Source organism: Diaphorina citri, unplaced genomic scaffold, assembly GCF_000475195.1.
Source record: "Diaphorina citri unplaced genomic scaffold, Diaci psyllid genome assembly version 1.1 scaffold1679, whole genome shotgun sequence".
NCBI lineage: Eukaryota > Metazoa > Arthropoda > Insecta > Hemiptera > Psyllidae > Diaphorina > Diaphorina citri.
The window spans coordinates 46,929-72,555 of record NW_007379105.1 but is presented as its reverse complement, the minus strand read 5'-3'; the positions used below and the strand labels follow the sequence as shown (position 1 = coordinate 72,555).

General features: G+C 36.8%; 2 protein-coding genes across 2 annotated transcripts; one reads left to right on the top strand and one right to left on the bottom strand.

Annotated features, from left to right (window-relative positions):
- Nucleotides 1–1,417: 1,417 nt before the first annotated feature.
- On the bottom strand, nt 1,418–24,174 carry LOC103516848 (guanine nucleotide-binding protein-like 3 homolog). The gene is made up of 8 exons (XM_026829136.1): nt 24,111–24,174; nt 11,275–11,336; nt 10,973–11,077; nt 10,105–10,475; nt 9,222–9,407; nt 7,984–8,217; nt 2,092–2,155; nt 1,418–1,638 (listed from the first exon to the last, which is right to left on the bottom strand). Exons 2-8 carry the CDS (start codon nt 11,291–11,293, stop codon nt 1,418–1,420), a joined length of 1,200 nt encoding a protein of 399 aa, XP_026684937.1. The 5' UTR covers nt 11,294–11,336; nt 24,111–24,174.
- Nucleotides 12,194–21,026, top strand: LOC103516847 (protein seele). The gene is made up of 5 exons (XM_017447229.2): nt 12,194–12,381; nt 12,849–13,078; nt 20,124–20,240; nt 20,613–20,693; nt 20,797–21,026. The coding sequence occupies exons 2-5, from the start codon at nt 12,895–12,897 to the stop codon at nt 21,024–21,026; spliced, it is 612 nt and encodes a 203-aa protein (XP_017302718.1). The 5' UTR covers nt 12,194–12,381; nt 12,849–12,894.
- Nucleotides 24,175–25,627: the final 1,453 nt, after the last annotated feature.

The window sequence follows — 25,627 nt, the reverse complement described above, 5'->3', positions numbered from 1 at the left end:
GGTTCGTTCTCGGAACGGATGGCTTTCTCCTATTCTGTCTTCCTTCTCTTCTTCGCTTTCCGGACCTCTTGAAAAATGTTTTACCTATGTATCCTCCATCTCAATTATACTTCTGTAAAAAGTCTTCCAAATAAAAAATAACAAGGAATATCAATAAGGTCAACAAAATAAAGTCTGAATTTGTTTATTATAATATTATAAATAATATCAAACTTGATTTAATGTTTCAGTAAAATCGGGATCTTTTGGAATGCCATTGGCGGAATCAAAGGCATAAGGAGTGACCTTCTACAGTTCACTGAAATTGAACAACTACACTCTTGTTGAACTCCACTGTTTTTTTTTTTTTGAACTCTTGTCCACCTATGTGGATACCAACCACGCACAAAGTTGCTTAACATTAGTGGTCCATTGGGAACTACATACCGGAAAGATAAGGAAAATAGAAATTCAATTTTTTATGAACGCCTGATTATTTGAGTTATGCAATGTGCTTAGCACTACAGGCGTTTAATGGGCGTACCCACGTAATCTTTTGTACCGTGGTCAACATAGTTAGCTTGCAGGGTAGCGCCAGGACGCGGGTTCCATTCCCACCCGGGGCAGATTTTATCTTAAACAGAGAGGTTCGTTGTCGGAACGGATGGCTTTCTCCTATTCTGTCTTCCTTCTCTTCTTCGCTTTCGGGACCTCTTGAAAAATGTTTTACCTATGTATCCTCCATCTCAATTATACCTCTGTAAAAAGTCCTCCAAATAAAAAATAACAAGGAATATCAATAAGGTCAACAAAATAAAGTCTGAATTTGTTTATTATAATATTATGGTAGAGATTGCCCCTTGCCCCAGGCGATAATTTCGTCCTTTGTTTGTAATTTCTTGTATTTATGTACATTGAACTAAAACGAATATAGAGTCCAAGACGAGCCAGTCAATTCAACATGGCTAGAGCTAGAGACCATCACCCGGTCCCGGTGTATAGCAGATACAAAAAGATATCTTTTCTTTATTCTGCGATTGTCACTTGGCGAAAGCTAAAGCCGCTACACCACAAGAGTCCAAATAAATCATATCCTACCTGTTCTCTGCTCGCTTTCATGAGTATAGCCGTGGCGGGAGGCAGGGGATCTTCTATCTGAGACACAGACACTGGTCCTGGAAGGACCAAAGGGCTCAAAATTTAGTCAGCAAATATCCTTTAAGTAAAATAAAATGTCTTGGATCTACTTGCCAAAGTCATCTAAATTTGACTAACTGTTTGTGAGTAGAGAGTTGTAAAACAGAAATTAAAAAATCATATTCTTTATAAATTCTAAAAATTCATTTTGTTAAAATTTTAATTTTTTCTCCCTGTTTCTTTTAGAATATTAGTTCGTTTGCAAACACACTGAAAAATCATCTAGAAATGTAGCAAAGGTTCATGTTGAGTTATCAACTGAATAGCTAAAATATTCGTTTGGTTTCAGGAGATCTGGTTCCCCCGATGCAAACACAATACCAGGACTGTCTAGTAGTTTGATTTTAGAGTCCAGCTGAATCTCCTGTAGGTTACGAGTAACCCCGGGCTCAGAGCCGACGTTACAGGCGCGGGCCCGCTTCAGCGAGTTGATGATCGAGGATTTACCCACGTTAGGCAGTCCTGAAACAGAGGAGAATTTATTAGAAATATTTATTCACGGAGGTTTATGGCCGAGTGGGTATGTCACTAGGCTTGCATGCCGGAGGTCAGTGCCCTATATCACCAAAGTATGGAAAAGTATTTACAATTCCATATTTCGATCTAATTCGTCCAAATTCAAAATTCTGCTTTTCCATTGGCTGTTACACTTGTAAGATACTTTTCCATACTTTGGTGATATGAGGCACAGTTCGATTCCCGGGGGGGTCAAAGTTTTTTCGGCTCTGTGCTTGGAGTTTGGGGTGCACTCAGCCTTGTGAGGACAGTTGAGTAGCTACTTTAATTATTAATAGAGTTTGACCGGGGTTTAAATTTGGCAAATTCCATGACTTTTCCAGGTTTTTTTTATTTTGATTTTCCATGACTTTTCCAGTTATTCCAGGTTGCGTATAAACCCTGCAATATTACACTCACCTACAACTCCGACAGTGATGCTGGTCTTGATGTCTTTGTTTCTAGTATAGTTTCTCTTTCTCTCCTATCATTAATCATTCTCTACTTTTCATATGTTCAGGAAAGTTTGGGGAGGAAGAGGGAGAGAGAGAAAAAGTTTTTGACTCTTCAACAAGACAAGTGGTCAAAAGCAAAACGGAGAGAGAGAGAGAGAGAGAGAGAGAGAGAGAGAATTGAAGACAGAGAGAATAAAGATATCTCTAGGTAAAAAGAAAGAAGGAAGAGAAAGTAGATTAGAGAGGGGAGAGGGGAGAGAGAAACAGAGATAGGTATAGAGACAGAGAAGGGAGAAAACTAGTAAATTGACTAGTAAATTGAAAGGAAAGTTAGACAAAATGAGGAGAAGAAGATAAAATAATAGACTAGATTAGTCTGTAAAGAAAACACCTGTAACAATAATTGTGACGAGAACTGGAATCGAACCTTCAGGGGCTTTTTTCTCTAAGTGACCTTCTACAGTTCACTGAAATTGAACAACTACACTCTTGTTGAACTGCACTGTTTTTTTTCGATTGCACTCTTGTCCACCTATGTGGATACCAACCACGCACAAAGTTGCTTAACATTAGTGGTCCATTGGGAACTACCGGAAAGATAAGGAAAATAGAAATTCCATTTTTTATGAACGCCTGACTATTTGAGTTATGCAATGTGCTTAGCACTACAGGTGTTTAATGGGCGTACCCACGTAATCTTTTGTACCGTGGTCACTGGTCAACATAGTTACGAGTAGCTTGCAGGTTGCAGGGTAGCGCCAGGCCGCGGGTTCCATTCCCACCCGGGGCAGATTTTATCTTAAACAGAAAGGTTCGTTCTCGGAACGGATGGCTTTCTCCTATTCTGTCTTCCTTCTCTTCTTCGCTTTCCGGACCTCTTGAAAAATGTTTTACCTATGTATCCTCCATCTCAATTATACTTCTGTAAAAAGTCTTCCAAATAAAAAATAACAAGGAATATCAATAAGGTCAACAAAATAAAGTCTGAATTTGTTTATTATAATATTATAAATAACCAAATATAATATTATAAATATAATATTATAAATAACCAAATATTATAAATAACCAAAAGGTCTCGCTGGGGGACCCTAAACAGAGACATCACCAGTCGGGTCAAGCCAAAGACCAAAACATGAATCACAGGCGCTTATAACCTGAAGGGTAAAAACAGCCAGGCCGTCTCAGGAAGTAGTAGTCAAGTACCAACAGGCTATGAAGTAAGGAAACCATTACTTAATTAACTTAATAGATATTAAGTAATTAAAAAACCTGTCCTATAGGATTATGATGGGCCTAGCAAGCCAATAAGACTGGACAACCGTGAAAACGCTTTCAACAACCATGATAGCCTCGGAACACCGGACTGCCCTAACCCTAGACGCCCTCGGACTGCAAATGGACAACGATTTTGGAAAACAAATACACACAAACCTGATAAGAAAACAAAAATTAAAATTGGAACCCTCAATATCATGACCCTTACAAGAAAAATCGAAAAATGTGTTGATGTGCTAAAAACCCGCAAGTTGGATATTCTAGGACTCAGTGAGACAAAATGGAAGGGACAAGGAAGTCAGGAGCTAAGAGATGGATACTATTTGTATTGGTCAGGAGGAGAAAAGGCAATAAACGGAGTCGCCATTATCCTATCACACCAAATGAAGGAAAGAGTCGTAAACGTTCAAAATGTATCGGATAGAATAATTCAAATAACACTAAACATAGACCAAGACCAAAATATAAACCTAATACAATGTTATGCGCCACAGACTGGATTATCAGATGAAGAGAAGGAGAAGTTTGAAGATGAACTGGATAACAGAATAGGAGGAGAAAATAACATCATTATGGGAGACCTAAACGCGCAGGTCGGATCAAACAGATTAAACTATGAAGAAGTACTTGGACCACATGGATATGGAACACGAAATATAGAAGGAGAAAAGCTGTTAGACTTGTGTACAAGAAATAACCTGATTATGGGAAACTCTTGGTTCATGAAAAAAGAAAGTCATAAAATTACACGGTACGGATGGGACGGTGTCCAAAAATCAGTGATTGACTATTTTATAACAAATAGAGAGATGATGAAAAGGTTAAACGACGTGAAAGTAATTCCTAGTGTCCATCTATCAAGCGACCATAGACTATTGGTTAGCACTTTCACGTTTGATACCTTAAAAGAAATCAGAATAACACAAGACAAAAAACTGAGAGTTTGGAAACTTTCGAGGTCGAACCTTATCTGTTGAGGATAAGGTTCGACCCGGGTGGTAATCGAACCCGCGAACTTGTACTTGAAAGGCGGACACACTACTTTCTAACTAGGATGGCAAGAATAAGCTTTCCTTCGGGACATTACTCTAGGTGAGCTATGAGACTTGAAATGCATAGCAATACCGGAATTTAACGTGAACATTGTGAACGTGTGCTAAGGATTTGGGAAATTTGATTGATCTTGGCCTGACACACTATCGTACGCTCAGATACCACAGATAAGCAGATAGGCACCAAATTCCAGGAAGGACTTTGCGTCCGAAAATCAAATCGTGATTGTGAACAACTTAGTCGACTAATCTAAAATCCACTACTACTAATTCACTACTCTAAAATCCACTACCACTAATTCACTAATCTAATATCGATCTTGGCCTGACACACTATCGTACGCTCAGATACCACAGATAAGCAGATAGGCACCAAATTCCAGGAAGGACTTTGCGTCCGAAAAATCGTGATTGTAAACAAATCACGATTTGTTGTTAATCGTGATTGTAAACAGCTTAGTCCACGAATCTAAAATCCACTACCACTAATTCACTAATCTAATATCCACTAATCTATTGTATAGCCTGCCTAGTCAGCTTAGGCTTAGAGGGTAGCGCGTCTGGCTTGTAAGTGCTAGGTCACGGGTTCGATTCCGGAACGGATAAGGTCCTCTTTCGGAACGGCTGGCTTTCTCCTATCCTGTCTTCCTTCTCTCTTCACTTTCGGGACGATAAGACCTTAGCAGTTACAGTTCCTTCTATCAAACCTCTTAAAACAAGAAGAAAAAAAAATTGTTCAGGAAGAAAGTTTAAAGTTAAAGCAAGAGTTCTAAATTTCAATTATTAGCAGGAAAGTTATACATAACATGATTATGTACCTACCTATAGCTCTCTTTTTTAATACCTTGTATACAGGGTGTTCCCGACCAAGGGTAATTTTAGTTTTTGAAACACTCTGTATAGTTGAAGGAAAATCATCAAAGAAGAGAGCTCCAACACCCAACAGCTCCATCAACCAAATTAACTGTAGAAATAATCAGCCTAGATTCTCGTGGGTTCGATTCCCGCCCGGGGCGAGTTTCATCATAATAACATGCACAGATAAGGTTCGTTCTCGGAACGGCTGACTTTCTCATATCCATTCCGTCTCTCTTCGATTTCGGGACGATAAGATCACTCAAATTTCAATTTTCTTGATCAAACCTCTTTAATTTTATGCTTTTTTTTAACTCTCGATATTAATACAGATCTATTTATTTTCTAAACACCTTGTACATTTTATAATTTGAATTTTGATTTTGCCAAACTTTCCAATTATGAAATTCTCTCTCAAAAAAATATATTGCACATTATTATTATCAAGTCTCAGGAGAAGAAGTTTATTAACTGAACAATATGGAGGAGAACTTATTTCTATTTTTATCCCCATTTTTAATTTTCCCACCCAAGTATGTACTTAATATTGTTAGATTATTCAGATTTTTTCACAAGAAGAAGGAGAGGAGGAGGAGGAGGAGGAGGAGGAGGAGGAGGAGGAGAAGGAGAACGAACCTGGTGAAGAAGAAGAAAGAGGAAGAAGAGAACAGCCCAAAAAGAACTTTTCCTTGGCATTCAGGAAGGTCCCAGGTTCGATTCCCAATATATATGTATGTATATAAAAAAGTCGAAGGTTATTGATTTCGATTGCAAATGTTTCGATGGGACAGCAAAATAAATGTTAACTAAATATAGGTATGTAGTCATTGGTTACAACTCAATGAAAGGAACCACTCGATTCTTTCGATCGTTCTCACGAAGCTGTGAGAGCACCTCGGATTCAAAGTTCCAAAAATAATTGGTGTCAACCCGAGATCGAACCCGGGACATCCTGTGTGCAAGCCTCCTGAGATACCCATTCCCATTCGGTCGCAAATATATTTGCTTCGGTCATTAATTATTTTCTGATATTATAACTACCTAGATCTATTATTTAACCCAGTGTTTCTTAATTAGTTTGGCCCGCGGAACCCTTTTCAAAAGGTGAACATCTTTGCGGAACCCTGAACTTTCAAGATTGCACCCCCCTTATTATAAAATACAACAAGTTGGCTGAAAGGTCAGTACGTCTGCCTTTCAATCGCTAGGTCGCGGGTTCGATTCCCGCCCGGGGCGAATTTTATCCTAATAAACAGATAAAGTTTGTTCTCGGAACGTCTGGCTTTCCCCCTATCCTGTCATTCTTCTCTCTTCGATTTCGGGACGATAAGACCTTAGATGTTACATTTCCCTCTATCAAACCTCCAAAAAAAGATGTGTAAGATGAAATACCTAGTCTAAGATGGTCGTTTTGAAACTGCATTTTATCTAGTGTATGATTTTTCCAAAATATCTCGCGGAACCCTTGCCGTCAGCTCGCGGAACCCCTAGGTTCCGCGGAACACCAATTAAGAAACACTGATTTAACCTACATAATTTTATTGTTAAGATTATTTTATTTTATTTTTTCCTAAAATTAAAAATTAAAAAAAAATGTTAAATTTTACAATAACTGGTGCGAAATAGCCTAAATCACGAGTGCGCCAATGCACTTTTTGGGTACTTTTACATCGGAATAGGACTCTATCTCGAAAAAAATTGTCATTTGGTTGAGCCCCATTCCATGACTATTCCAGAAAATTTCCATGAGCTTTCCAGAAAATTAGGGGGCGGAGGTACTTAAAAATCAGTAAGCTTACCCCTTTATTTAAATAAAATGTGCAATATGCAGAACGTCAAGGAATATGAGGGGGAATGCGCCGCAGGCCGTTTTTCGAAAAAACTCGATACTTAATTTGAACATTTTTAATTTTTGACCGGGTGGCAAATTCCATGACTTTTCCAGGTTTCCTTTCAATTTTCACGATTTTCCATGACTTTTTGGCCGATTTTCAGATTCCATGACTTTTTCAAGTCGCGTATAAACCCTGTTATGGGTTTAGGACAAAGTTCGCCCTGGGCAGGAATCGAGCCCGCGACCTCGCGCTTATAAGGCAAGCGCGGTAGACTCCAAGCTAACTTATCTGTATGTATGTTGCAAATGTCGGGATCATTGACCATTAGGCCATTTTTCTTCTCGCATTTCAATGTTTCCCTACAATAACATTGCTGGTTTCTAAAACAGGACAGAAGTTTAGGTGTGAAGAGTTTATAAAGGCATTCAAGGAACATACAGGACGGATAGGAGAGTCTTTCATATCGATATTGTGATAGCTAACCAATCTGACTGTTATGGGTTTAGGACAAAGTTCGCCCTGGGCAGGAATCAAGCCCGCGACCTCGCGCTTATAAGGCAAGCGCGGTAGACTCCAAGCTAACTTATCTGTAAGTATGTATGTTGCAAATGTCGGGATCATTGACCATTAGGCCATTTTTCTTCTCGCATCTCAATATTTCCCTACAATAACATTGCTGGTTTCTAAAGCAGGATAGAAGCTTAGGTGTGAAGAGTTCATAGGGGCATTCAAGGAACATAAAGGACAGATAGGAGAGTCTTTCATATCGATTTTGTGGAGGTGTTGAGCTAACTAATCTGACATTTTTTAAATAATAATAATAATAAATATCCTCACCTCAGTAGCAGCAGGTCCATCCATGTCCATCCCCTCCTCCTCCTCACCATCATCATCAGGTAGGGGAGGTGCGTCAGGATTAGTATCCAGCTTCACCGCCAGGGGCTCTGATACGCTCTTCTTGCGCGCGACGCGCTCTTGATGGTCTAGCGCGGTGAACGCGTCGCTTTCCAGAGCTGCGTATGCGTTGATATCAAACTCGGGCGCGTAGCTTGAGCCTCTTGCTGGGTTTTTCTGAAAATTAAAGACAATGATATTTTAATCATGACAAAGGAAACAATAACATTTTTCGCTACCTAATTCAAGAGAGCATAGGCATTACCTTTCGCTGAACACCAAGAGAGCTTCTAAACAGAAAGTAAAATTTTAAAGTGGGTAAAATTTATAGGTAATATGGGCTACTTGAGATTTTTTTTGTTCATCTTCAAATTTAAGTGTTTTCAAAGAGAATACTTACTGAGACATAATTTCGCCATTGTTTTAAACTAAATAAACTTTACTTCTTGTCTAAAATAAAAGATAAATTAGAAATCAAGAATTTCCAAAAAGGATTAAAGGATCCCGATTTACTGAATTTCAACGTGAGATCTTTTCTGCTTTTCACGTGTTTTTCTTATAATGTTGCACATAAAAGAAGCCCTGAGATTCGAACTGCAGTCCTTTCGGTTATAAATCCAATGCCTTGGCAAACTACATAATATACTACTGATACAGTTCGTTCTGTAGAATTTCTGCACATCAGTGTATTGAAATTGAAATGTAAAAGAAAGTCGGAAATAGACATTGCGCTTGCGTAACCAGGAGGAGTTTAGGATCCACTATGCATATGAATTTTAGGAAAGCACTTAAAGGAATTCTTCATCATTAAGGTAGGACTGTGCATTCGGCCGTTAGTAACTGTTACAGCCATTTCAAAGTCAATCTGTTCCAAATTTTCTGCACATCAGTGTATTGAAATTAAAATGTAAAAGAAAGTCGGAAATAGACATTGCGCTTGCGTAACCAGGAGGAGTTTAGGATTCACTATGCAAATGAATTTTAGGAAAGCACTTAAAGGAATTCTTCATCATTAAGGTAGGACTGTGCAAGTGCATTCAGCCGTTAGTGTTAGGAAAGCCCTTAAAGGAATTCTTCATCATTAAGGTAGGACTGTGCATTCGGCCGTTATGTGTTCTGTCTACTGCAATTTCCTTTCATAAAGGAGAGAAAAAGAATAGTTTTCTCTTATCATCTTTTACTTTACCTTTTCTCGCTTCTTTCTTTCTATTCTTCTTGTTGTTTTCCTTCTGTAGTCTCTTCAGTTGTACAACTCCAGGTTGTAGTACTATCTTCTCTTCAGCATCTTTATTTCCCTTCTTGGTTTTCCTCCAGCGGAGTTTACCCTTCTTTTTTGTATCTTGCGTGGCGTCAATCTGAACAGCATCCTAGAAACAGAACAACAAACTAGCGTTAACTAACAGCTAACTGTAATGACTGGACCTCGTGTAAACACCACTGGCGTCCAGTAAAATTCCAGTTCAGTTGGTCATAAAATTTGTTCCTATTTTTGGTTGTTATTTTTATTTTTATGGCATTTTTACCGTTTGTCTTTCATATCGATTTTGTGGCTAACTGTAATGACTGGACCTCGTGTAAACACCACTGGCGTCCAGTAAAATTCCAGATCAGTTGGTCATAAAATTTGTTCCTATTTTTAGTTGTTATATTTATGGCATTTTTTTTACCGTTTGGGTACAGAATAATAAAAGTTGGACAAAATGCTCTTCTGTAGATATCTGTGTACCTACATATACAAGGGCTAAACAAGTTAGCTTTCAAGGTAGCGTGGGATCGAATCCTCCCGGGGACTAATGTTGATGATGGTTTAATGTTAGTTTTATAGAGAAGTTGAGTTAGACAGTCGTTCCAAGTGAGTCACACAGGATAGGAGAAAGCCAGTCGTTCCGAGAACGAACCTTATGCAGGGTTTATACGCTTTTCCCGGAATGAAATTCCATGACTTTTCCAGAATATTTCCATGAGCTTTCCAGATAATTAGAGGGCGGAGGTATTTAAAAATCAGTAAGATTACCCCTTTATTTGAATAAAATGTGCAGAACGTCAAGGAAAAAAAAAAAAAAAAAAAAAAAATGCTAAAGTTTGTCCAGGTTGCAAAACGTTGTAAGTGCCACGAAGTACATCAGGAGATATACTCACCTTTTTAAACTCTTTATACAGTGACTGTGTTTTAATGTTCTTGAATTTCTTCACATCAATACTATCATCTTCTTCTGGTTTAGTTTTGTGCATTTTCTGTTTCATCTCGGCAAGCTTGAGAACTTGCTCAAGTGTTTCTCTCTCTTCCTCTTTCTTTGCTGTGCGTTCTTGAATGATTTGCTCTCGTTTTTTAATCTGCTCTTGTTTCTTGTGTTCCTTGTAGGCTTCTGCTTCTTTTAGGAGCTCTTCTTTGAATGGACAAATACTCGGGATGATGATTTTCTTTGATTTCTTGCCTGTGAATGAATACAGTTTGAATTACTCTGTGTGTGTTTTTTTCTTCTTCTTTTTTAGAAGTTTTCTTATACTTATGTTCTTTTATTGTCTGTTTAAACAAGTAAATTGTTTGTCAGTTTGTGACAGTAAGTACCCACACTAAACATCACAGCAAATTTTTATGACACTAGCAATGTCATCACATTACATAATATGTTAAGCACTTCACTTACTGTGATGATTTTCTTTGATTTCTTGCCTGTGAATGAATACAGTTTGAATTACTCTGTGTGTGTTTTTTTCTTCTTCTTTTTTAGAAGTTTCCTTATACTTATGCTCTTTTATTATCTGTTTAAACAAGTAAATTGTTTGTCAGTTTGTGACAGTAAGTACCCACACTAAACATCACAAAAAGGCAAACTTTTATGACACTAGCAATTTCATCACATGACTTACTGTTAGTTTTAAGATACTGGTGATGTCAACACATCACATATTCTGCTGTGCACTAACTTACTTTTAGGATTCTTCTTGGCTTCTTTCCTCACCCTCCGGTTGTGTTCTCGAACCTTCTTCTCTACCTTGTATTTGGTTCGTAGCTTGAGCCTCTTGCTGGGTTTTTCTGAAAATTAAAGACAATGATATTTTAATCATGACAAAGGAAACAATAACATTTTTCGCTAATTCAAGAGAGCATAGGCATTACCTTTCGCTGAACACCAAGAGAGCTTCTAAACAGAGAGTAAAATTTTATAGTGGGTAACTTGAGAAATTTTTTGTTTATCTTCAAATTTAAGTGTTTTCAAAGAGAATACTTACTGAGACATAATTTCGCCATTGTTTTAAACTAAATAAACTTTACTTCTTGTCTAAAATAAAAGCAGTCCAATGTTTTTTTACTTTCTATTATTTTAAATATTATTATTATTACTTATCAATCTTATCATTATTACTTTTATTCTTTCTTTACATACTATTGTTACTGTCAATATTTAATTACTTCTACTCCTGAAAAATAAATACCTATCATGTAAGTAACAGGTAAAAGATACCTAAGTATGCACACTAAAATAATCTTAAATGTAAAATTAGATAAAAAGGTACTTGAACAGTATGTAGGTAGGTAAGTAAGTAGGTAACTACATTATTGTACTCGAATTTCTTTCTAGATTACTGAGGGTAGGTAGTATTTTAGACCTTTTTTTTCCAAAAAGAAAGTGCAATCTCAGGCTTAAAAATTGGAAAATCATCACTTTCTAATCTACACTACCTACTACCCTTAAGTACCTATGTACCTACCTACCTACCTATTTCAGTCTTTTTCAATCTAATATTTTTTTTACATTTTCCATTGCTTAAGTAGAAAGAATTTTCTACTGAAAAAAGAAAAAGTAGGTTTGGAGTGATTTCTCTAGCTTTTGACTTCCTCTTGACTTTTGCCATTTTTAATCTAAGAATTAAACAAAGTAGCTAGGTACCTAAGTAGATACCAATTATTCATTAATTACTCACCACTATTTTATGATTTTAAACCAAAAAATATTAAATAAGATGGCAAAATAAAAAGAAATTCGAACATTGGTAAACTTGAGAAAAAAAAATATTAAATAAGATGGTAAAATAAAAAGAAATTCGAACATTGGTACACTTGAGAAAACATTACTGTGAAATACGCATGCGCATATTCTGTTTACTTTTTTGACTGACGTGTCCCACGAAATTTCAAATTTTGATTTGATAAAAAAGAAAAGAAAAAATTTATAATTTAATAACTGATAAAAGAAATAAAAAAATTCCGTTATCTGCTACCTTTTGGGAATTTTCCGTAATGGTCGTTCGTCTGTATTTTACGACTGTGTTTGGTACCAAATCAGGGAAACAATAGAGTTACAGCCGTGCAGCTTGCCATCAGGATATTGGTAACAGGTAACAGGTAGATCTCTCCATCAACATCTAAATCAACTGCCTATAAGAACTATCCAGCTTCACCAACCACGATTCCTCTCTACACTAAACTGCAGCACAAGATAAACGTCCTCCCAACATCAGATTCTGAAAGCCGGACTGTTGTAGTCAAGCAACGTCATCGTTGCACGGCCGAGCAAGTCTCTCTTCTTCTTCTTCAGGCACCTACCAAATAAAATCCACTTTTTCTCTGGAGTCTCTTATTTTGCCTTTTTGTTGCTGCGGTTTCCCGGCTCCACTCAGGCTGGGTGATGTTAAATTTAGATGTTTAGCTTGTCGCCGAATGATATGTAAAACCCCTCTCACAAGAAGACCCTAGGTGTTAAAAGTGTTGTTTCCATGTAAATTCATGTACATATGTATCATAGGTAAAAATGTTAATCATAAAGTTGGAATTAATAAATTTATATTATTCCCTTGTTTTCCAGGTTGCCTGTAAACTTTCTCCTCCTTTCCAAATCAAGGCACACCAGAATGAACAGCATCCTATATATCTTCATTGTATTCCTTGCATTTTTATCCAATGTCATCTCACAAGATCCACAGCAAGTCAAATGTCTGGTGTGCTACTCGGTGATTGATGAAATTCAGACCAACATTACTAGCATGAAACCCAACCTAAAGGCAAATGTTGGAGGCTATCAACTTGATAATGAGGGTAAGATAGAAACAAAATATGTAGAATATTAGATGCTGGCCTTTTTTGAGGGGTTACCATTTAGATTCAAAGTTATCAATGGGATGTGTCTTAAAAAAATGGGCTAATATCTAAAAAAAAAAAGAAAAAAAAGTACCCAGGTAATCATCTTTAAAGTTAAAAGAAGAAAAAAAATTCAAGTTTCCCCTGGACTAGTTTACTTAGGACATTCTATTACAAGGAAAAGTTAATCTTACAATTACAACTGGCCACCATGGATTTTTTTTTAAAGAGGTTTGACAACCAGGTTGCGTATAAACCCTGCAATATTACACTCACCTACAACTCCGACAGTGATGCTGGTCTTGATGTCTTTGTTTCTAGTATAGTTCCCCAGGAGTAACATCAACAACTCTGCACCTACACAACTTGATACGTTGATTGCTTTCAAATCTCTCTCCGTCTGAAATAAATGAGACAATGAACTTTAATACACTAGCAGTCAAGAGCATAAAAAAGCTTTCTTTTGAAAAGGTTTGATAGCGGAAACTGTAACAAAGGATGTTTCATCATCCAGATAACAAAGAGAAAGAAAGGACAGATTAGGATAAAACCAGCCATTTTGAGAACGAACTTCATCTGTTTAGAGTTTAGAACAAAAGTCACCCTGGGTGAGAATCGAACCCATGATCTAGCAGATGTGCTACCCCACAAGCTAACAGTAGGTAGTTCTTTGCTGGTTCCATTTTCAAAACAGAGAACCACTTTTTATAGAGTTTTAAAGTTACTGTTAAGGTAAAACACCCAGTCATCGACACCCTTAAGGATTTTTTCATTTTTAATTTGCTATAACTCGTCCATTTATTGAGGTAATTAAGTGATTATAGACTTTTTTTAATTGTTATATACTTTTCTTTAAAACTGATTAATTTCCAATTCAATAACATTAACCATGTCTTCAGAATTAACTGATTTATCAGAAAACCCCTGTTGTTTCTATAATCGTCACTTTTTGAGAGTGCTTGTTGAAATTTTCGGAACCTTCTGTATGAGTAATCGCCCTATGTTGTAACCAGTACTCTGAGTACTTATCTTACCTACCATGAATGATATTTTTAAAGCAGTCCAATGTTTTTTTACTTTCTATTATTTTAAATATTATAATTTTTTCTCCCTGTTTCTTTTACAATATTAGTTCGTTTGCAAACACAATGAAAAATCATCTAGAAATGTAGCAAAGGTTCATGTTGAGTTATCAACTGAATAGCTAAAATATTCGTTTGGTTTCAGGAGACCTGGTGCTCATGCCACTCGTTCTCAACGGAGTCATGAACCCTCGCATGGCGGAAGTTGATATCATTCAGGACCCAGATCTGAATAAAAACATCAAGTACTACTGTGAAGACATTATCAGTGAGAAGGAAGATCTATTGATAGACCTCATACAAACTCGCATCCAGAATCTCAAGTATAAGTTGTGTCATCAGGAGACGGAGTATTGTAGGGGAGGTGTTGAGCCAGAGCCAGTACATGAAGAGTTGTAGATTGGAGCTAGAATGGAAGCAAAAGAACGTCTATCACAAATCGAGAGTTAAAAAAGAAAGAAAGAAAGAAAGAAAGAAAGAAAGAAAGAAAGAAAGAAAGAAAAAAACCTTTTACATTATGTACTTTCTTCCTATAGGATAAGTAGAGTAACAATCGATTCTCGTAAAATATTTGTTCTTTCTTCCATATTTTCACTTTTTTCGTGTGATACCTATGACCCGATATTTTTCATTTCATGGAGCACAAAAAGTTATGTCTTCCTTCAAATGACAATAGGACTTTTGTCCCTATAGGATTATCTACTATTTTACTAGGTTGTGAATTATTTTTTAATAAGTTGAAACAAGATTCAACACAAAGTTGGTTTGCAAAAGGGGTTGTATCTTTTTCGTATTATCTGCTTTGGTGGTGTAGTGGTCAAGACGCTCGCCTGGTAATCAGGAGGGCGTGGGTTCAATCATAGCTGAGGTATCGAATTTTATCCTCAATATAGTTTTGAGAATTTATCATTGTTATATTTTACTCCTTTTGCAAACCTTCTTAGTGTGGTATACAATATTTGTAGTACTTAAGTAAAATGTTATGTATTATGGGTATACGATCTCAGTATTATAGGCAGGTGGCCAACCATCCACCAATCATATATTTGTGTAATACTAGTTGTATTTTCCGTTCGGAAATCGAACCTGTTCCGATAGAACGCTGTCTTGTAGTTCCTATGGTTTAGTACAGGCGCTATCACACCAAAATAGGGGGGGACATAATTTCAAACTCGTTTATTATCAAAGAATCTCCTGAAATAATTTTTGGATAAGAATTAAATAAAGTAGGCATACTAGTTTTACAAAGCAAATAAATCATTTATTTGTGTTACTTAAACGTTTTTCTAATACATGAAAATTGTTTATTATATAAAAAAGGTTGTACTTACTCTATTTTGTTTTCACCTATTTGCACATACGTATTCTACCTTTTTTTTATCCAGTTACTTTGTTACAAAGCAAATAAATCATTTATTTGTGTTACTTAAACGTTTTTCTAATACATGAAAATTGTTTATTATATAAAAAAGGTTGTACTTTATTTTGTTTTCACCTATTTGCACATACGTATTCTACCTTTTTTTTATCCAGTTACTTTGAATAGGGCAAGTTTTAACCTATGTCGATCAACCATTATGCAGACCTTAACAAGATCCAAGTGCTATATCAATTGCTGTTAGATCCACAAAACTCTCATGGAAAAGGACAAAGCTGCTTTTACATCTAATGGAAAGCTGATCATTATTTCTATGTACAAAAGTCAAATAATATAAAAGAAATCTCATGAATAAATTAATTTATTTTTTCATTCTCTAAAGGTTTCAAACCTTTAGGATTGGGCAGAACTTATGAGCTATTTATTAGACCCCTTCATTTCATGCTTAACCTATCCTACAAAACTAAAATATCTTAAAAGTATCGTAATTCTACTTTCTATATCACAATTTTATACATGGAAAACATTAAATATTACAGAAAGTAAAAAAAGCAATGAGTAAATTACAGATAAAAATCTGGAGAGTGGCAATGACGTAGGTAGTATTTTAGAAACAATTCTGAACTGGGTTTAAAATATGGATAATCCCGAGCAAGTGAAAAGATATGAAAATAAAACGAACGCCTCTGTGGACAAGTGGTTAAGAGAACCGAAAATCAACTCGGCGGAGGTACTGGGTTCAAATTTTGGCCATGCCGGAAATCTTCTGACCTAACTTTTCGGAATTACAAATAATAATAATAAATCAATCAGAGATTAATTTTTTTGTTTTACCCATTACTGTTCACCTCTTAATTTGAGCTCACACTGAACAGTTCAGAAATTGTTTCTAAAACACTAACTTATAGGGTTTCCAATAAGATCCCGTTCCCACTTGTCATGAGTTTTATCCGATTTTTCCCTCGAATATCTTGGAGGCAAGGTAATTTAAATGAGAGTGTTCGCACTACTTACGACACGATTTTTTTTCCGAACGATAAGTGGGAACAGGCTCCAAGACCGCCAGTGTTAGGGCCACACAGTTCAACAGGCCACTCATTTGAAGATCCGAGTCTACAAGGAGGCCATGGCAGAGGCCGTACCGTTCATCTGCAGAACAGAGCCCGGGTTGGATAAATTTCATAATTTACGGAGATCCAATACAAACACACTCCCGTCAGAGGCGCTAGCTCCGACCTTGTCACCACGCGAGTTCCAACACACCTCGAATATACCGCCTGTACCCTTGTAACTATGTACGAGCTGTCCCGTCTGAAGATTCAACAAAACAAAATCATGTTAGTGAGCTTTTTTTTAAAAGAAAAGAAAAAGCTTTGATACGAACTGTATTTAGATTAGTTGGCTTGTAAGGGATATAGAGGGATTGAGAGACTGACCAAAAACGTCGACCCCGTCTGAACACTGGAGAAGGCGAAGAAAAAGATAGAGGGAACTGTAACTGCTAAAGCCAGCCGTTCCGAGAACGAACATTATCCCATCAGGATAAAATCCGCCCCGGGCGGGAATCGAACCCGCGGCCTAGCGCTTAAAAAAAGAAAAGAAAAAGCGTTGATACGAACTGTATTTAGATTAGTTGGCTTGTAAGGGATAGAGGGATTGAGAGAATGACGAAAAACGCCTGTACCCTTGTAACTATGTACGAGCTGTCCCGTCTGAAGATTCAACAAAACAAAATCATGTTAGTGAGCTTTTTTTAAAAAAGAAAAGAAAAAGCTTTGATACGAACTGTATTTAGATTAGTTGGCTTGTAAGGGATATAGAGGGCTTTGAGAGACTGACGAAAAACGTCGACCCCGTCTGAACACGGGAGAAGGCGAAGAAAAAGATAGAGGGAACTGTAACTGCTAAGTTCTTATCGTGAAGAGAGAAAGAAGACAGGATAGGAGAAAGCCAGCCATTCCGAGAACGAACCTTATGTATCTGTTTAGGATAAAATCCGCCCCTGGTGGGAATCGAACCCGTGACCTAACACTTACAAAGCAGATACGCTACCAACCAAGCTAACTATGCTAGCAGTTGGTTAAAGGGAAAAAAAGTTCTCTTTGTATGCTATCACTGCCTTTTTTCCTCTCTCTTATTATTATTATTATTTTTTTTCTTATGGACTCGATTTTTATTCAATCTCGGTTTAATAGAGGGAACTGTAACTAACAAAATTGAGGTTTTATCGTATCAAAACCGAAGAGAGGAGGACAGGGAAGGAGAAAGCCAGCCGTTCCAAGAACGAACATTATCCGTTTAGGATAAGTTCGCCCTGGACGGGTATCCGCGATATAGCGCTTACAACACAGGTGTGCTACCTTCCAAGCTATTTAGGTTTGAGAAGTTGACCACAATAATAGTAGTGTTCTGGCACGAGAGTAAGGAAGTGTTTTCAATTTCCAGGGAAAAAAAAAAAAAAAAAAAAAAAAAAAAAAAAAAAAAAAAGATGTAAGTAAAATAAAAAAAGTAAGTAAACAAGAAACATAGTTTTATTATGTCAACTTCTTTTATATTTTTTTGGGAGGCGTTATCGTCCTGAAATTGAAGAAGGATAGGATAGAAGAAAGCCAGCCGTTCCGAGAACAAACCTTAACTGTTTAGGATAAAGTTCATCCCGGACGCGAATCGAACCAGCAACCTTGCGCTTACAAGTTAGACGTACTTACTTCAAAAGTTACTCAGGCTGGCTACAGTGGCTGCTAAGGTTTTTAGTGACCGGGGTTATTAACCCCATCCAGTCTGAGTGGGACCGAGAAAAGTCAGCACACTATTGCCTTAAGCCTAAACAGTCAAACATAACAATCTACAACAGTTGATAATTATAACTTTACTTGAAAAAAAAAAAGTGTTTCATCACCGTATTTATTTCGTAGCAATCAAACAACTGCTACATTAGACTCCCGTGGTCTATGTCGTAGTATGTCCCTCAGCGAGAAGAGACACAATACTTCCCATTTAGGTGCTGAATCAACAGGAGAACACCAGAAATTAACCCGTTTATAATGATAAGACATATGAGTTAAAAACTTACTGTGTGTCCTTCAAAGCTCTTGACAGGTTTATCCGAGTGTAGTTTACACACATGAATATGCTGATCTGTAGAGCAGGATGCAAAGCTTGTGTTACTCTGCCAGTCTACATCCAGGGCAGGCGCGGAATGAAATGAGAATTGTTGCTCACATTGCCCGGACGCTGCATCCCAGATGATGGTGGTCTTGTCCACGCCTGGTCAGAAAAATAAAATGTTCAAGTTTAGATACCTACTTATTTATTTTCGTTTTATCGTTTTCTTCGTTACAAGTACGAAGAAAAATGAAATTTAAATAATTTCTTCTTACTTTAGCAATTTAAGAAAGTAAAGAGTTAATGTAAATTATTTTTATCTCTTAATTATTTAATTTTTTGTCATTCTTCTTTTTGAAGAGGTTTCATAGAGGGAATTGTAACAACTGAAGTATTATTGACCCGAAATCGAAGAGAGAAGGAAGACAGGGTCGGAGAAAGTCAGTAATTTCAAAAACAAACCTTATCTACGTTTACAAGACAGACGTGCTATGCTCCAAGCTAACTAGGCTGACTTTTCACTTTTATACACGCCGGGAATCGAACCTGGGACCTCCGGCGTGCAAGCCTAGGGTGATACCCACTCGGTCGATAGGAGAAAGCCAGCCGTTCCAAGAACAAACATTATCCCATCAGGATAAAATCTGCCCCGGGTGGGAATCGAACCCGTGGCCTAGCACTTACAAGGCAGACATTTCCGGCGGGGTAAAAGTTTTTTTGGCTCTGTGCTTGGAGTGCACTCAGCCTCGTGAGGACAGTTGAGTAGCTACTTTAATTATTAATAGAGTTTGACCGGGGATTAAATTTGGCAAATTCCATGACTTTTCCAGTTTTTTTTTATTTTGATTTTCCATGACTTTTCCAGTTATTCCAGGTCGCGTATAAACCCTGCAATATTACACTCACCTACAACTCCGACAGTGATGCTGGTCTTGATGTCTTTGTTTCTAGTATAGTTGCCCAGGAGTAACATCAACAACTCTGCACCTACACAGCTTGATACGTTGATTGCTTTCAAATCTCTCTCCGTCTGAAATAAATGAGACAATGAACTTTATTACACTAGCAGTCAAGAGTATATAAAAAGCTTTCTTTTGAAAAGGTTTGACAGTTGCCCAGGAGTAACATCAACAACTCTGCACCTACACAACTTGATACGTTGATTGCTTTCAAATCTCTCTCCGTCTGAAATAAATGAGTCAATGAATTTATTACACTAGCAGTCAAGAGCATAATTATATAAGCTTTCTTTTGAAAAGGTTTGATAGCGGGAACTGTAACAAAGGATGTTTCATCATCCAGATAACAAAGAGAAAGAGAGGACAGGTTAGGATAAAACCAGCCATTTTGAGAACGAACTTCATCTGTTTGAGATCTGTTTAGAGTTTATAAATTGGATTAATTAATTAATTAGGTAGTGGTACATTTTTCCCAACAGGTAACATGCATTCAAAGCAAGTCCAGTACTCCCATTCAACAGTCTATCTGTCAGAGCTGATGGACAATGTGTGCAATAAGATGGAGGACTATGTCAAAGCCACAGACAAGGAAAGTGGTAAGATGTTTGGTGAATTGTAGAACTAACCTTAGACAAGGGGTCCCTAGAGTATCCTGGAAGGACCAAAGGGGTCAAAATTTAGTCAGCAAATATCCTTTAAGTAAAATAAAATGTCTTGGATCTATTTGCCAAAGTCATCTAAATTTGACTAACTGTTTGTGAGTAGAGATAGAGAGTTGTAAAACAAATTAAAAAATCATATTCTTTATAAATTCTAAAAAATCATTTTGTTAAAATTTTAATTTTTTCTCCCTGTTTCTTTTACAATATTAGTTCGTTTGCAAACACAATGAAAAAATCATCTAGAAATGTAGCAAAGGTTCATGTTGAGTTATCAACTGAATAGCTAAAATATTCGTTTGGTTTCAGGAGATCTGGTGCTCATGCCACTCGTTCTCAACGGAGTCATGAACCCTCGCATGGCGGAAGTTGATGCACTCGGTCAAGGAGGTTGCTTAGCATTTTGACTTTGATAGTTACTGTTGGGTCCTAATGGTGTCCAATGAGTAGCCACTAGCCATGTACATGTTATATCCTTAATGTTTCTGATGAGTTAGACATTGTGAGCTACATACCTGCACTGAGAATGTAGTTGCCTCTCTTGTTCCATTTGAGTGCAAATATGGGGCCCTTGTGTTGGCCGAGTGTACTCTTGAGAATGAAGATCTATTGATAGACCTCATACAAACTCGCATCCAGAATCTCAAGTATAAGTTGTGTCATCAGGAGACGGAGTATTGTCGGGGAGGTGCTGAGCCAGAGCCAGTACATGAAGAGTTGTAGATTGGAGGTAAAATGGAAACTAAAAAAGGTCTATCACAAATCGAGAAAAAAAAAACTTGATTACATACCTACTTTCTTTCTATAGGATAAGTAGAGTAACAATCGATTCTCGTAAAATATTTGTTCTTTCTTCCATATTTTCACTTTTTTTGTGTGATACCTATGACCTGATATTTTTCATTTCATCGAGCACAAAAAGTTATGTCTTCCTTCAAATGACAATAGGACTTTTGTCCCTATAGGATTATCTACTATTTTACTAGGTTGTGAATTATTTTTTAATAAGTTGAAACAAGATTCAATATAAAGCTGGTTTGCAAAAGGGGTTGTATCTTTTTCGTATTATCTGCTTTGATGGTGTAGTGGTCAAGACGCTCGCCTGGTAAACAGGAGGGCGTGGGTTCAATCATAGCTGAGGTATCGAATTTTATCCTCAATATAATTTTGAGAATTTATCATTGTTATATTTTACAACTCCTTTTGCGAACCTTCTTAGTGTGGTATACAATATTTGTAGTACTTAAGTAAAATGTTATGTATTATGGGTATACGATCTCAGTATTATAGGCAGGTGGCCGACCATCCACCAGTCATATATTTGTGTAATACTAGTTGTATTTTCTGTTCGGGAATCGAACCGGTTCCGATAGAACGCTGTCTTGTAGTTCCTATGGTTTAGTACAGGCACTATCACACCAAAATAGGGGAACATAATTTCAAACTCGTTTAGTATCAAAGAATCTCCTGAAATAATTTTTGGATAAGCATTAAATAAAGTAGGCATACTAGTTTTACAAATCAAATAAATCATTTATTTGTGTTACTTAAACGTTTTTCAAATACATGAAAATTCTTTATTATATAAAAAAGGTTGTACTTACTCTATTTTGTTTTCACTTATTTGCACATACGCATTCTACCTTTTTTTTATCCAGTTACTTTCAATAGGGCAAGTTTTAACCTATGTCGATCAACCATTATGCAGACCTTAACAAGATCCAAGTGCTATATCAATTGCTGTTAGATCTACAAAACTCTCATGGAAAAGGACAAAACTGCTTTTACATCTAATGGAAAGCTGATACGAGCAGTGCTATCACCAGAACTGGAAACACAAATGATAGAACTATAATGAGTATCATCATACAAAAAGGTACTCACTTGAGTACTTAAGTAGGTACTTAGCTTTAAAAAAGTGATGTGGATTTCACTTCAGTCAGATAGATAATCAAGTTAAATTCTGCTAAGTAGGAGTCTAAAAAATAAATAAAAAATAAAACTTTTTGCTCCTTCTTTCTTCTTCCTAGCCTTTTCCTATTTCAACAGTTTTGGTGTTCCTTGTCAGTGTCTCTTTCAGACAGCCCTATTGTGTACATATGTCCTGATGATTTTTTCTAACCCAAGTCTTGGTTCACACAATTTTTCCACGTTTTTCTCGGTCTCCCTTTCCTTTTCTAAACCTCACTTCCATTCTCTCAACTCTTTTCTGCTCCTCAAAAAAGGCAAGTAATGGCTGTTAAGTACTGTAATTTTTCAAGTGACAAAATAATAGTAATAGGCAAAAACTAGGTACCCAATCTACTGTAATGACACCCCACTTACCCAGAGGCAAGAAAATCCTTAACTGGATTCCAAGCACAAATAAATACTTCGGACTCATGACCTATGAGTTTGGTTGCTTTACTCTGTGGTATTTCAATACTAGCGTCAACTTCCATGGACTCGGGAGGATTAGGGGGAGTACCTGTGAGGAAATGAGAGAGGGTGTGTGAATAATGGAAAATAGTTACTTAATTATACAAATTTCTTGACTCCGCCGGGAATCGAACCCGGGTCTCCCGCGTGCAAGGCGAGTGCAGTGACCACTACGCCCTGGGAGCTGACAAGAGAGAGAAGAAAGAACCAAATTACATTTAATACATTACTTTCTTGTATAACAGAAGTGTCGAGAAAGATCCAGGATAGGAGACTGCTGACTGCAGTGGTATGGACATGAGAGCTACATAAGGAAAAGAGTTGAGAGAATAGAAGTGAGGGGAGAACAGGGCGAGGTAGGCCGAAGAAAAGGAAAGATTGTGTAAATCAAGACCTGGGTGAGAAAATTTTAACAGGACATAAGGTACTATATTAATCTCAAAGGGATTGAAGTTTTTTCCTACAGTTGATAATTATTTTACTAAAAAAAGTGTTTCACCACCGTATTTATTTCGTAGCAATGAAACAACTGCTCCACTAGACTCCCGTGGTCTGTGTCGTAACAACATCCCTTTCAGGAATCCATTACTTGTTTTTAGTGGAAGAATGTTAATTTTTCCTGCACAATATTTCACTTTGCAGTGGTGCTTCTACACCTTTACCATTCAATCAGTCTGATCGACTACTAATACATGGTGTTTTTATATTCGATAATTTTGATCAAGATTTCGGACATAGTGATTTTATTGTCGGCTAATTTGATCGGGAATAGAAACGTCATTGTTTTATTGTCAACCATGTATATCCAGCAGCATAATAGGTCGCTATATAAATTTATTCAATTTTTCCCAAATTTAATGTTGGTGAAAATAAGAATTCTGATTAAATTTAATTCTAAACTATAACTTTTCCTTGCAACAGCCCAATAAACTATATGAAATCACAAATGATCGACAACTAGTGCAATGCAATGATCAACAACTAGAACAGGTGATCAAGAACTAGTGCATTTTTTGATCGAAATTAGATACACAATGATCGAGAACTAGTGCTTTTCTGAAAAATGAGTTTGAGCAATAAAAAAAGCATAAAATCAAAAGATATTGCTATAAAAAATAAGATACATAAAAAATTTGAAGTCTTAGCTTTAATTTGACACCAAAATTAAAATATAACAGTGTCCAACAATAGAACCAGAGCTAATTGAAACTTAAAAACGTGAAAAATGATCGACTACTGGTACAGTCACCCCGAGAACTAGTGCTTTTCTGAAAAATGAGTTTGAGCTATAAAAAAAGCATAAAAACAAAAGATATTGCTATAAAAAATAAGATACATAGAAAATTTGAAGTCTTAGCTTTAATTTGACACCAAACTCTAAAATAAAAGATAAATTAGAAATCAAGAATTTCCAAAAAGGATTAAAGGATCCCGATTTACTGAATTTCAACGTGAGATCTTTTCACGTGTTTTTCTTATAATGTTGCACATAAAAGAAGCTAGCTATGGGCGAGCAAAAACTCCCAAGAGCACGTTTGAGAAGTTATCGCAATCTTCTTCTCCTTCCCCTCTCATCTATATATATTCCATTTTTTTTTTTTTTTTGAAAACATTAAAAACATTCTTGTAGGTATTACATTAAAAAAACCCCCTCAAGAGGTTTGATAGAGGAAACTGTAACAGCGGAGGTCTTATCGTCCCGAAATCGAAGAGAGGACAGGATAGGAGAAAGCCAACCGTTCTGAGAACGAACCTCATGAATATAACAGTGTCCAACAATAGAACCAGAGCTAATTGAAACTTAAAAACGTGAAAAATGATCGACTACTGGTACAGTCACCCTAGCTATGGGCGAGCAAAAACTCCCAAGCCAAGAGCACGTTTGAGAAGTTATCGCAATCTTTTTCTCCTTCCCCTCTCATTAGCTTCGCGCATGCGCATATTCTGTTTACTTTTTTGACTGACGTGTCCCACGAAATTTCAAATTTTGATTTGATAAAAAAGAAAAGAAAAAATTTAATAACTGATAAAAGAAATAAAAAAACTCCGTTATCTGCTACCTTTTGGGAATTTTCCGCAATGGTCGTTCGTCTGTATTTTACGACTGTGTTTGTTACCAAATCAGGGAAACAATAGAGTTACAGCCGTGCAGCTTGCCATCAGGATATTGGTAACAGGTAGGTATTCAGGCACCTACCAAATAAAATCCACTTTTTCTCTGGAGTCTCCTATTTTGCTAATTTTGCCTTTTTGTTGCTGCGGTTTCCCGGTTCCACTCAGGCTGGGTGATGTCAAATTTAGACATTTAGCTTGTCGCCAACAGCCGTGCAGCTTGCCATCAGGATATTGGTAACAGGTAGGTATTCAGGCACCTACCAAATAAAATCCACTTTTTCTCTGGAGTCTCCTATTTTGCTAATTTTGCCTTTTTGTTGCTGCGGTTTCCCGGTTCCACTCAGGCTGGGTGATGTTAAATTTAGACGTTCAGCTTGTCGCCGAATGATAGGTAAAACCCCTCACAAGAAGACCTTAGGTGCTAAAAGTGTTGTTTCCATGTAAATTCATGTACATAGGTATGTATTGTAGGTAAAAATGTTAATCAGAAAGTTGGAATTAATAAATTTATATTATTCCCTTGTTTTCCAGGTTGCCTGTAAACTTTCTCCTCCTTTCCGAATCAAAGCACACCAGAATGAACAGCATCCTACATATCTTCATTGTATTCCTTGCATTTTTATCCAATGTCACCTCACAAGATCCACAGCAAGTTAATTTTGATATATATTTTTTAAAAAAAAAAAAACATGCTTGTAAGTAGGTATTACATTAAAAAAAAACCCTCAAGAGGTTTGATAGAGGAAACTGTAACAGTGGAGGTCTTATCGTCCCGAAATCGAAGAGAGGAC